General features: G+C 34.5%; 1 protein-coding gene across 1 annotated transcript; it reads left to right on the top strand.

Annotated features, from left to right (window-relative positions):
- Positions 1-972: 972 nt before the first annotated feature.
- On the top strand, positions 973-4,413 carry LOC140877145 (secreted RxLR effector protein 161-like). Its single transcript, XM_073280671.1, has 2 exons — positions 973-1,122; positions 3,943-4,413. Exons 1-2 carry the CDS (start codon positions 973-975, stop codon positions 4,411-4,413), a joined length of 621 nt encoding a protein of 206 aa, XP_073136772.1.
- Positions 4,414-13,864: the final 9,451 nt, after the last annotated feature.

The raw sequence follows: 13,864 nt of genomic DNA on the forward strand, positions 1-13,864 counted from the left end.
CTGCAGAGTCAAGGGAATAGGGTCAACCCGTTTGCATATGCACGATGGGGTGACCAAAACCTTGACTAATGTAAGGTTTGTCCCAGAATCGAAGAGGAATTTTATTTCATTAGCTACTCTGGATGCCACTGGATATACTTTCAAGGCTAAGAATGGTAACATGAAGGTGATGAAAGGACCTATGGTGGTGATGAATGGATTGAGGATCAATTTTCTCTATGTGCTACAAGCCAAGACCATAATTGGTGGATCAGCTATGGTGCATGATAAATAGAACAGAACCAGACTGTGGCACATGAGGTTAGGCCATTCCAGTTTAAGGGGCCTACTAGAGTTGTCCAAACAAGGGCTACTGGGCGAGGATAAGATCAAATAACTGGAGATATGTGATTATTGTGTCCTAGAGAAGGCTAAAAGAGTATCATTTGGAACTGATCAACACACCTCGACTAAGCCTCTAGAATACATTCACTCAGAACTTTGGGGTCCCTCAAAGTCAAAAACTCACGAAGGCAGTCGATACTTCATGTTTATTGTTGATGACTATATTAGGAGAGTGAGGGTATACATGCTGAAGTCTAAGGATGAAGCAGCAGGAAGATTCAAGGAATGGATGCTTCAAACTGAAAACAAAACTAGACACATAGTGAAATGATTGAGGATTGACAATGCTTGAGACAAGGATTGACAATGCTTGAGACAAGGATGGACTATAATCTTGGAAAAGATATCAAGGAAGGAACCGAGAGTCTAGAGGAATCACTAGTTGAGGTGGAGCTATAACATGATCAGTCGACTAATGAAACTGAACCTCAACTGGGTGATCAAATCAGTCGAGTCCGTTAAACTGAAGACCCTCAGGGAACTGATCAATTGAGATTCTATATATTGGAAAGGGATAGACAAAGAAGGGATATTCGACCCTTTCTGAGATTTGGGGAAGCTGACATGATATCTCATGCACTGAGTAACATGGAGCAAGTGAAGTATGAACCTTCATCTTATAAGAGTGTAATGAGCAGTAAATTAAAGGATAACTGGAAGAAGGCTATGGATGAGGAACTCCAGTCACTAATAAAGAATGAGACATGGAATTTGGTGGAGAAACCAAAAGGCAAAAGTGTGAGACCCCGATTCTAATCATCTAATCAAGAGTTAGTCCTATCGATAATCAATCAAAGGCCAAAAGATAAGATATTAAATAAATAACAATTTTTTTTTCTGATGAACATTGCTGCGCTCGATCCTATAAAAGTTCAGGATCGAGCGCACCATATTTTGAAACTCTCTATCGAGAAAATAATATATGCCGCGCTCGATCCGGCAAAAAGCCAGGATCGAGCGCACCATTTTTGTGCAAGTCTCTGCCTCAAATAAAAAGGGGCCGCGCTCGATCCCACGAACTCGTGCGATCGAACGCATGGTCTGCCCAGAAAATCTAAAAATTCCGAACATGCACTTCTATTCCAATCATCAATTCAACTCAATCTAGATGCTCATAATTCATAAACAACAACATGCAACCATGCTTAAACATCATTCAACATACATGGTAGTTCTAGAGTTATACATTTTTTCGGCGAAGAGAACATGCATCGGTTCTAGATTCGACACAAATACAACCTAAAACAAAAGACTAGATTGACATGCTCTTCCATTCTAAACCAAAGTCTCACTTCTAATCTTTGATCTCAATCTATCCTTGTCGTCTCTGACTCGGTCCTGCCCCACTTGTTGCCATGCACACATGCAAAAATAAGACAACAGCCGGATAATCCGGTGAGAATACAATTTCCTGTAAAAGAGACAACATGCTATATCAAATAAACATATCAAACATGATATGCATCAATTCACCTCGTATATCAACTTCAGATAAAATTCAAGTAATTCATTCAAGTACTGAATTAAAATGATATGCATGTCTTTAAAACTTCTGGATTATCAGACTCAGATAATCAAATGGAATTCTTCTTTCTTTCTTTCTTTCTTCTGTTTGGGATCCCGAGGTTAAAATATCCAAAAATCACACCGACTACCCTCTCGAGGTGGACGAGACATATTTTAATCCTCTAGACTCCGGAGCATTATAGAGAGTTATTTCTGCACATGTAGTAATTTGCCTACAAGGCCACTCAACTATAATCACCAGAATGTCTAATTCAAAATGAATAATCAATCGGCTCAATATGAATGCATATGTCATCTCATGCATTCAAATATCATTTCAATCATCAATTCAATTGAGAATTCTATCATGATTTCATTCATCAATTCAAATAAACATTCAATCATGATTTCAAATAAGCATTCAATCATGCAAGTATGTGATTTATTCGGAACACTCGAATCAATTCCTATTCGAGTTAATCATTCCATTCAAATCTAAGTCGTCTTTTACCTTATTCGTTTTGAAGGTATTTCAATCTGAAAATCAATAATAAGGATAATAATCAATATCCAATCAATTCATTCAAAACTCAATCAAACTTCTTCGATTGATAAATAAGAAAATCGATGCTGTACCGACTTCAATCTTCCAAACTGACCAAAGTTGCTATCTCGCAACTCTGTTGACTTCACTTCAATCTATCAGAAGAAGTCATAAGGATCAATATCGACATCAAAAGCTCAATCAAACTCGATACGATCAAAACATCGAAACGATATCTAAAACTCAAACTGACGGCATAACGGCTATAAACTGATCAAACCGGAAACGCAGACAACAATTCAACAATCCAATATACTCATAATCATCTCAATATCATCAAACAATTCAAATCCTTCAAATCTAAAAGCTCCATTTTCGAAATTTCACAACAAAAATCATATCAATTCCAATCGTCGTTAGATTTTTGAACCGTCTTAGATATACTATCACAGCTATCTCATAATCATCATCTCCGAATATCAATCAATTCTAAAGACATCCAAAAATTCAAACCTCGTAAAAATAAGAGAAACTTAATTCCAAACGGAGCACTCGACGCTGTGATCGCAGATATCAAGTCAGAATTCAATTTTATCGGACGGATTGAGCTAGAATGGAAATCTAGAAGCTTGGAATGAAATGGGGCGATTCATCAATGGTGGAGGCGTTGTGAAGGGAGAACATGGCGTGAAAAGGAAGAGTCAAAGCCTCTTAAATATCTAACAATTTCCATATTTGCGTTTTAGTCCCTGAAAATTCCAAAAATTGCATTCTAGTCCCTGATCATAATCGAATCGGCCCTCGACTTCTAAAATCTCTAATTATCTCAAATAAAGTCCATTAAGATAATTTTTGGGCGTTACAAAAAGGATCCTAGGCTGCAAGTGAATCTTTAAAATTAAAGAAGACACTACAGCAGTTGACAAGGTCAAATTCAAGGCACGATTAGTAGCAAAAGGGTATTACCAAGTTGAAGGAATTGATTTTAATGAGATATACTCTCCAGTGGTGAAACACACTTCTATAAGACTGATCCTGGCTATCACTACACAACTGAACCTTTACCTGGAGCATCTGGACGTTAAACCAACATTTTTACATGGAGTTCTTGAGGAGACAATATTTATGGAAATTCCTCAAGGGTAACACCTCCAAATGCTCAAGGAAAAGTGTGTTTACTCAAGAAGTCTCTCTATGGACTTAAGCAGAGCCCTAGACAGTGTACTTGAGTTTGATGAGTTTATGATGAAGGTAAATTCAAGAGGAGCGATTTTTATAATTGTGTGTACTACAAGGAAGGAGAAGGTCATGCTAAAACCTACCTACTGTTGTATGTTGATGACATGCTCATAGCTAGTACAAGCAAAACTGAAATCAAACTGAAGGCTCAACTGAATTCAGAATTTGAGATCAAGGACCTTGGGGAAGCTAGGAAGATCTTGGGCATGGAGTTCATCAGGGATCGAGGGAACAAGAGCTTGTTTCTTAGTTAGAAATCATATCTGCAGAAGGTGATTCAGAGGTTTACTATACATGAGGTGAAATCAGTTGGGACCTCGCTTGGCCAACACCTTAGAATGTCCAGTGATCAGTCACCCTCAAATGATATGGAAAAGGAAGAAATGCTAAAAATTTCATATGCTAGTGGGGTGGGAAGTATCATGTATGGAATGGTGTGTGGCAGGCTTGATCTCGCCTACACCATCAGTGTTGTTTCAAGGTACATGACAAATCTAGGGAAAGCTCATTGGGAGGCACTCAAGTGGACAACTATGGTACTTGAAGGTTCAGTCGACCTCCGGCTGATATTCAAGAAACAGATAAGTGATCATTCACATGTGATTGGGTATGTTGACTCAGATTATGTTGGTAATCTGGATAGCAGGAAGTCTCTTATAGGGCTGGTATTCACTGTCTTTGGAACTGTCGTAAGCTGGAAGTCAATCCTACAATTAGTTGTAGCACTTTCAAACAACTGAGGCAGAATATATAGCAGTCGCCGAGGGAATCAAGGAAGCAATCTGGTTAAGAGGAGAGATAACTGAGCTTAGGATAGAACATGAACCGGTTATTGTCTACTGCGGTAACCAAAGTGCCATTTATATGTCAAAACACTAAGTATTTCATGATAGGTCCAAGCACATCGACATCAGGTTACACTTTGTTAGAGATTAATTAGTCTCTAAGGGAGAATTGAAACGGAAGAAAATCAGGACTGAAGACAATCCAGCGGATTCAATGACAAAACCACTACTTCAATCAAAGTTCAAACACTGTTTGGAATTGATTGGAATGGTGGATGGGACCTTATTAGGAGGAAATCTAAGGGAGGTGGGGTTCGGTGGAGCCATCTTTGAGACAAGATGGAGATTTGTTAAAACTGATGTGTCTTCAAAGCTGGATGGTCCCAGTTGAAGGAAGACCTAAACTGAACTGAGGAAAATAGATTGATAGTGGGTACTGGTGCCTTGCCCGAAACTGAAGTGACAAGCCAAAATGATTGCTAGAATGAAAACCAAAATTGAACAGATGGGAGCAGCTGAGGAAAGAGACTCAACTGAGGAAGGGAAACAGTCGATGTAACATTGACTGAATCAATCTTGGTATTCCAAAGCTGGATCAGTCAAGACTGAAGTCAGTTGCGGAGAGAAAATAAGTTTGGGTGACATCTATGCATCTGGGTGGTTAGCTGGCCAGTGATCGTTCAGTCTTCCACACATATAGTACAAGGTTGTTAGCGATTGTTAGAGAAGTGTCGGAGGACATCAAGAAGATGTCAGAGAATGTTTCAAGAGGGTACGCAAGCAGTTACACGTCAACATCAGTCTCCTTCACATATATATATCAATCAGCTACGAGCACGACGACGGGTATGGGAGAGTTCAGTTTAACAAGGGAAAATCAAGTCGGTGAATGAATTCAAGAGCGGTTTAAACACGAGAGACTGAAAGTGAAATCCAAGGAGTTTAAACTTTGATTTCGTTTTTGTCTGAGTTCTTGAAGGTGTAACTTGCGAAATACTTGTAAACTCCAATCTCTTAATAATATTTGCTCCACCCGTGGACGTAAGATATTTTGGGCCGAACCACGTAAATCTTGTGTTATTTATTTTCTGCTTTTATTATTTAAGTTTCGTGTGATTAAACGAAAACTGATCATTTCAGTTTTGACGAAGATTTATCAATTCTTCATTGAATACTTGTCTTGGATTATTGTTTTATCACAACAAATATATTGTCAAGTAAATCGTAACTTAACGAAAAAAATGTAAAATTGTCAAATATAAAATATTGATAATATGGATATATAGGAATAACATAATAAATAGATCAAATCCTGAAAAATCAACGGTAGAACTAAAAATCGCGTCCATAAGATTAGCGATAACCTTAATAAATTTCATTCCAAACTTAGAGAGAAAAAAAAAAACTTAAATCGGTATATTTGGTGACAATGAGTTGATTTTTTTCCCAGGCTGCTAACAAGTCTTCGTGGATTATGGTATGTCTTTCGAGCAAAAAGGCTAGAGATCGACGGTTAGGATTAGAGTTAATATCAATTGAAAATTTTAAAGGTGAATTCTTGTTTAACATTTTTTTATTTACTATAGTAGAGATCCTTTGATTAACCAAATTTCAATTAATTGATGAAGTTTGATCGGATTAAATTACGATTATATCCTAACTTAATTTCCAACAAAACCAAAATTATTATACAAATTAGTCATTTTATATGTGATAGGATTGATTGAATGTATAGGAGGGGGGGGGGGGGTGAATAGACTTTCAAGCAGTTTAGAAAAAAAAAAAGTTGAACTCGATCGGTTTAGGGAAAAGTTCTAAACTTATCTTAATGTCTCATGTAATTTGACAAACAAAAGTATGTGCGAAAATATGTCAAATTACAGATATAGGGTAAACTGAAATAACGCAAAAAAATGTTTATGGATGTTCGGAGATTTCAAATACTACTACGTCACCCCTTCTTCCGCCTCGGAAGGATATCACTAAAAGACCGATCCAGTTTAGGACTTAACACTGCCTAAACAAGAACTCCTAGTTCAACACTTCAGTTTCAGTCCTAGACTGATGATAGAATACAGATGAATACAACTCAAAATCCTTAGCACAAAAATGATCCTTCAATGATCAGAATAATACTTCAGCGTTTGTACTTCGAGTTCCTTCATCAAGTCTCGAACGAATAGAACTTTGAATATTCTCGTAAAATAGCAAAAAATCCCAGATCGTAAGGTACTGCCTTTGATCGATCAAGATCTCTATTTATACCCTTGGATTTTTTAACGGTCATTAATTCAAATTGAATCTTCAGATAGGGTTTTGAATTATTTCCGTTGGATTTGTCAATATCAACAACAAATTTTGGAGCCGACATTGCCCTTCGCATCGCGGCACTTCCTTCTGCAGAGAATATCAGAGTACGGAAGAACTTATCCATAAAAGGCATTGTAGTTGACTGGTTAGGAGTAAACTGATGAAGTCGGTTTTAGCGAGTGTAGACTTGTTGAAATCAGTTTAGCATCTTTGGCCAGTTGAGCGCGATGAATGAGCGTGAAGTAGTTTAGCTCCAAATATCAGTTTAGCTCTTTATAGTTGCTTGAATAGTTTTGCTTCGTTTAAGCTTTGTATTTTTGTAAACACCAAAACTAAATTTTCCAACAATATGGTTACTTCTTTTTTTAGCCAATAGATTTATCTTATTTATCAAAATGACACTCGCTATCTTTGTTTGTATTTTAAAATTTTTAGATTAGATAGTTATCAATTTTAAAACTTTTGAATATTTAATTTATCACATGAGTTCTAAAAATAAAAAATTTATGTATATACACGAATCATGTGCAAGAAACACTAATAACTAGTTCATATTATTTTAAAACTCACAAATCCAAATAGGGAAAATGAGTCTTTTGTATGAAATATTTGTTTCTTTGTTATTTTGTTCTTTTTTGTATAAAACGCAAAGACAGCGAACATGATTTAAAAATGATTTAAAATAACCAGCTTGCTGAAGATTTAAGATACCATGAGATTTATTTCAACCTACTTTAAGGGTATTATTTTCATACGTGATCTAACTGTTAGGATCGAAAATATGTGCAGAGAGAGAGGGGGAGGGGGGGGGGTGAATACACACTTAAAAATATTTTAGAGCTACAATAGCTCGTTCTTGAAATGTTCAAAAATAAACCAAACGCCGATGAATTATATCGAGTTTGGTTTTCAAACCAAGCGGAATACACTCAAAATAATCCTTCGTAGAAACCAAATAAACATTTTGAAAGTCATTTGAAATAATGCAAGTTCAAATAATAAAAACAGTTTGGTTGAAGCATTTTATCAAACACTTTGTATGCAATATTTTGGTGTATGAAGAACTCATAAAATGCTTCAACAATGCATCTTAAAATAGTGGCAATAATAATGTAAATGCGATAAACAAATAGACACGAATTTGTTTATGGATGTTCGGAGCTCAATCTCCTAGGAATCAAGATGATAAGAATAAAAGTTGTAGCCCTTTCTCTTGGCTTTCCATGGAATCAAGAATCGCTTGATTTCGAGTTTTTATGTGAGAGCTATACTCGAAATACTAAGCTGTGTCAGAAATTCTGTTTTGCAGAATTTCTGTGCAGATCCCAAAACTTCATCCTGCTTTATCTGCTTCTTGTACTCCGATTCAGATTGAGCTTCTTGAAGATGATTTGTATATCATTGTCTTAGCTTTGTAACGCACACTAAAGCATCCTGTTTGGATAAGCTAGCTGTAAGTTATGGCCAAAATACCAGGACTGGTCTGTTTGATCTGGTTGTTGTAGCTTTGATCTGATTTGCATCCAGCTCGATGTTGCGACCACCATTTCGCCTTGATAACGTCCGAATTAACTCATCTGGCCTGAGATATGACTTGTAGATATTTGAGTAAGCTTTCCAAAAGTTTTAGCCTAAAGTCCTTTGGATCACTGAGCTGTGAGATATGATCAATTTACTAAACTGCGCCAGATTGAGTTATTTGATTTCCAGCTCAAACATTTCCAACTTTGATCTACTCTCTATAACACTTGATTAAATATGTTAGAAACACAATAACAAGTTTTGTTATAATCAAAATCAAGATTGCTTGTGTTTCACAACCCAACAATCTCTGTTTTTTTGATGATCACAAAACTTAAATAAAAATATGAACATTATTTTTATCTAACATATTTCTCCCCCTTTTGTGTGAATCAAAAAGGTGTATTTTAAGCAAAAAATAAAAATTTTCTTCCCCTTAAAATTATAATTAGCTATTCTCTATATTTTTGAAACTTTGAAATCGATAAAAGTAGAGGGATAACTAAACGACATTTTTTTAAAAAAAAGAAATGGAATGCAACACAAATAAGCAAGTTGACAATTAGCAAGCTTCATCAAAATCGAACCAAATTATCTCAAACTATCAAGCATCACAAAATCAAGATTGATATGCCAACTGAAATATTCATGAAGCATTTAAGCGTCCCTTTAGTCACTAAGCACAATCACATTGGTAAGGGAAATGACTAGTCATTCTTAATCCAAGACATGCTAGCACAAGTAGAATATCAAGATGACATTCGAACTCAAAATCTCTTTAAAACTAATATTAAAACGAGTGTACCAAGTTTTCTTGACGATGTGTGGCTCTTATTCAAGGTAATAAGTCCCTTTTATTGATGAGTGCAACATCCTTGAGCTTTTTGACAAAAACACCAACTCTATGTCCATTTCTAGTTTCTTTCGCAGCGCACATGGTCTGTCTTCAACGAATAAACTGCATTTTTTCACGCATTACCAGGCTGAAAATTTTATACTTCTGCGATCCTCTACAAGTCTGGTTTGCAACGCAAAAAGCGGTTCATCATTTGGACACTCGAGCAAGGAGTTATGTCATTTTTCCCAAAGTCGCTGCAAGCTGTCAAAGATTAATCAACTATGCATATATGTGTTAGAAAATTTTAAAAACGAAATTTTGAAGATCAAAATCAGTTTCATATGCTATTTCAAGAACAATCGCTCTGATACAAATTGTTAGGATCGAAAATATGTGTAGAGAGGGGGTGAATACACACTTAAAAATATTTTAGAGCTACAATAGCTCGTTCTTGAAATGTTCAAAAATAAACCAAGCACCGATGAATTATATCGAGTTTGGTTTTCAAACCAAGCGGAATACACTCAAAATAATCCTTCGTAGAAACCAAATAAACATTTTGAAAGTCATTTGAAATAATGCAAGTTCAAATAATAAAAACAGTTTGGTTGAAGAATTTTATCAAACACTTTGTATGCAATATTTTGGTGTATGAAGAACTCATAAAATGCTTCAACAATGCATCTTAAAACAGTGGCAATAATAATGTAAATGCGATAAACAAATAGACACGAATTTGTTTATGGATGTTCGGAGCTCAATCTCCTACGTCACCCTTTCTTTCACCTCGGAAGGATCCACTAGAAGACTTTGATTTATACAAACCCAATCCAATTTAGGACTTATCCAATGCCTAAAAAAGAACTTCTAGCCACTCTCGATCGTAGGCCTCAACCTCACAATCCACATAATGTTTTACGTATTTATGCCAAGACTACAAACACAATCTTTAACGTCTTTGTGCTAAGACTCTCACTCAACTAATCTTGCAAAGCATGTCTCTCGTATGTGTGTGAGTGAGCTCTCTTCAACTCATATACAAAGATATTGAACATGGAAGAGTGTTCTATAAAGTGGGTTTGGTGTAGAGGATTTAACGTTGGAAAAACTCATCTCTTCTTCTTCTTCTTCCTCACACCTTGGGCTTGCTCTCATTCTAGCTTGTTTTCTTCATGTAGGCTGCCCACGCTTTGAATCTCATGCCCAAGCTTTTGTTTAATCTTCAAAGTGTTGTATTTATAAGCTCCAAGAATTATTTGAACGTTAGATTCAATAATATGACCGTTTGGGATGTTTCTGGACACTTTCTGAAGTTGCAACGGTCATATTTGAGTAGCTGACACTTTTTTGAGTTTGAGCTGAATTTACTGTTCATCGGGCTGGTTTGACCGATTCGATCTGGTCAAACTCATCTGATCTGGTCAAGCTTTGATTTGGTCTGGTCCGACTTTGATCTGGTCGATCTTTGATCTGTTCTGGTTCATAGTTGATCTAGTCTCTCAGTTGATCTTCATCATTTCAATTGATCTGATTCGTTTATGATTCAATCTGATCTTTTCACTTGCTTATAGCTCTTGATTCACTGATTTCGGGGCAAGATGATAAACATAAAAGTTTTAGCCCTTTCTTTTAGCTTTCCACGGAATCAAGAATCGCTCGATTTCGAGTTTCTATGTGAGAGATATACTCGAAATACTAAGCTGTGTCAGAAATTCTGTTCTGCAGAATTTCTGTGCAGATCTCGAAACTTCATCCTGCTTTATCTGCTTCTTACACTCCGATTTAGATTGAGCTTCGTGAAGATGATTTGTAGATCATTGTCTTAGATTTGTAACGCATACTGAATCATTCCGTTTGGATAAGCGAGCTGTAAGTTATGGCCAAAATACCAGGACTGGTCTGTTTGATCTGGTTGCTGTAGCTTTGATCTGATTTGCATCCAGCTCGATGTTGCGACCACCATTTCGCCTTGATAACATCCGAATTAACTTATCTGGCCTGAGATATGACTTGTAGATATTTGAGTAAGCTTTCCAAAAGTTTTAGCCTTAAGTCCTTTGGATCACCGAGCTGTGAGATATGATCAATTTACTAAACTGCATCAGATTAAGTTATTTGATTTCCAGCTCAAACATTTCCATCTTTGATCTACTCTCTACAACACTTGATTAAATATGTTAGAAACACAATAACAAGTTTTGTTATCATCAAAATCAAGATTCTTGTGTTTCACAACCCAACACTAACAATTCATGATTTGTCATGTTTACATTATAATATTAGTTATGCATATGTATTGAAATATAGACCCTTGAATTAATGATTTAGATAATATCCAAAGAGTAGTATCCCATTAACCTATTCTCACAAACATCAGCTTTTAATATTTTGTAGTTATTTAAATTTATTGTCATCTGAGAATCACAGAATCTGCCAATATTTATTATTTAAATACCATATAACTGGCCTAGCCACGTACAATTAATGTCCCACAATACTCATTAATTTCTTTTAATGCAGAGTGTTAATTCAAATTTCATCTAAATTTATGTCCAAAACGCGTGTTAGAATTATACTAGATCTTCTATTAAGATAATACTATTAATTTAATTTAAATTAAATTAAACCCAAAATTGTGGAGGTTGGGTTTGATAAACGCTGCTATTTACACATCCAAATGTATAAATTAAATTTATCCTTGCATGTTAGTTTCATTTTTTTTTACTAAAAAAAAATCCGATTCTTCTAAAAGAAAAAATCGGATTTGTGAGTTGAATATATATATAAATTAAATTTATCCTTGTATTTGTGAATAATGATTAAATATGAAAAAAATAAAGAAAAAGAATTCGAACGATCGATTAAGTATTTCTTTGTTTGTATTTGATTGATGATATGTAATTAACTATTTCTTCTTTTAGAATTAAACTTGTGTCAAGTAAATCGTAGCTATTGGAAAAATCTAAAATTTTCAAATATAGAACATTTATAATACGAATAGAAATAACATAATAAGTAGATCAATCTTGCTATATATGATCAGTGGTAAAACTCAAAATCACGTCAATAAAATTAGCAATGGTAATTATAAAGAATAATGCTAGACGTACAACATATATCGTGTACAACGATATTTACAACAAATATATCGTGAGATTTTGCTATTATATCGCGATATTTTACATTCAATTTATCATGAGATTTTGATAAATGAAATTTTTTTATTGAATTTGTTGTGTTGTACAAATTGATATACAAATTTGGTTGTACATATAGCATTGCTCAATTATAAATTATGTCCCAAACTTAGAAACAACAAGAGTAAAGTCGCTATATATATATGGTGACAATAATTTGATTGTTTTCCCCTCACGTCTCTAATTAAGTCTTCGTGGAGTATGGTATGCCTTTCGAGTTAAAAGGCTAGAGACCAAAGGTTGGGATTTAAGTAATATCATTTGTACAGTTTAAATATTTAAAAACTTGCAAATTGAAACAGGTAAACTAATTTTTTTTTTGTCTAATATCTTTGTTTCTTTGTGATTTGCTTTTATATGTTATTAAATTTCAATCTTATTCACATATCTTCTGATTTTGAACAATTTTAGTTATTTGTTAACGAAATTTTAATATATACTACACATGTCAACATCACATTTGTTACACGTTAATGCGATGCTGAAAAAAAATAAAATTGCAATAAATTTAACAATTAGACGAATAAAATCACAAAAATAAACAAATAAATAAACATATACCACAAAAAATACAATTTTTCCATCCATATATATATCATTATTGTATACTATCATTATTTTGATTTAATATTTCAAACTTTATATATATATATATATAGATATATATTATATTTTTTCCAAAATATTATGATTTTAAAATGTCCACAAAAATATTATTAAAAAAATCAAATAAAAGAACAAATTCAACCCGATACATAATTTGTTAAAAAAACAAAACAAAACATTTTATTTTATTATAAGACATAAGTATTCGACATTTTATTTTTAATTTAGTTTTTAAATATTTTTTCAAAACACATGGCAGATGTTTTTTTAGTTTGTATGGATTAATATATGTCGGATCATTTAACGTGAAAATATCAACTTTAGGTATCAATCATTTCACGACCTGCCAGCATTCCATTACTCTAGGGGGCAAATGAACTGAACCTGTTTATGAGCTTTACGAGCATGCTCGATAAATATTTGATTCGTATTCGAGTTTATCGAACTCGAGCCGAATTCGAACATGTTCGAACTTTTTTTCGAGCCCGAGCTCGAGCCAAAATTATATTGTTCGATAGTTCACGAATAATTCGCGAACCTTAATATTTAATTAATATAATATAATTATATAATAAATATATATACATTTCGAACTTTTTTCGAACATTTCGAGCTTTTCGAACCATAATATCCGAATAGTTCACGATATAGGTTCGAATATTTCGAGCCGAACTCGAACTTCATTTCGAGTCGAGCTCGAGCCAAAATATTTGAAATTATCGAACTTCGAATCGAGCTCGAACTTATCGAGCCGAATTTGAGCCTTAAAATTTTACCATTATTCGGCTCGATTCGGTTCGTTTGCACCCTTACATTACTCCTTCACCACATGATTCACATGTGCGGATTTAAGCCATGCACCGTGCCTCCAAATGTTGTGTTAGAACCATTATGTCTGGAAATCTTTTTTTTAATAAAAACCGACCCTTCCCGA

This window comes from Henckelia pumila, chromosome 2 (assembly GCF_033568475.1).
Source record: "Henckelia pumila isolate YLH828 chromosome 2, ASM3356847v2, whole genome shotgun sequence".
NCBI classification, from domain to species: domain Eukaryota; kingdom Viridiplantae; phylum Streptophyta; class Magnoliopsida; order Lamiales; family Gesneriaceae; genus Henckelia; species Henckelia pumila.

Bases quoted from the DNA above. Each gene is read 5' to 3' on its own strand.
- LOC140877145 (XM_073280671.1), top strand. From the start codon at position 973: ATGGAGCAAGTGAAGTATGAACCTTCATCTTATAAGAGTGTAATGAGC. The intron at 1,123-3,942 runs GTGAGACCCCGA...TCATATCTGCAG, and splicing joins AGAAACCAAAAGGCAAAAGT to AAGGTGATTCAGAGGTTTAC.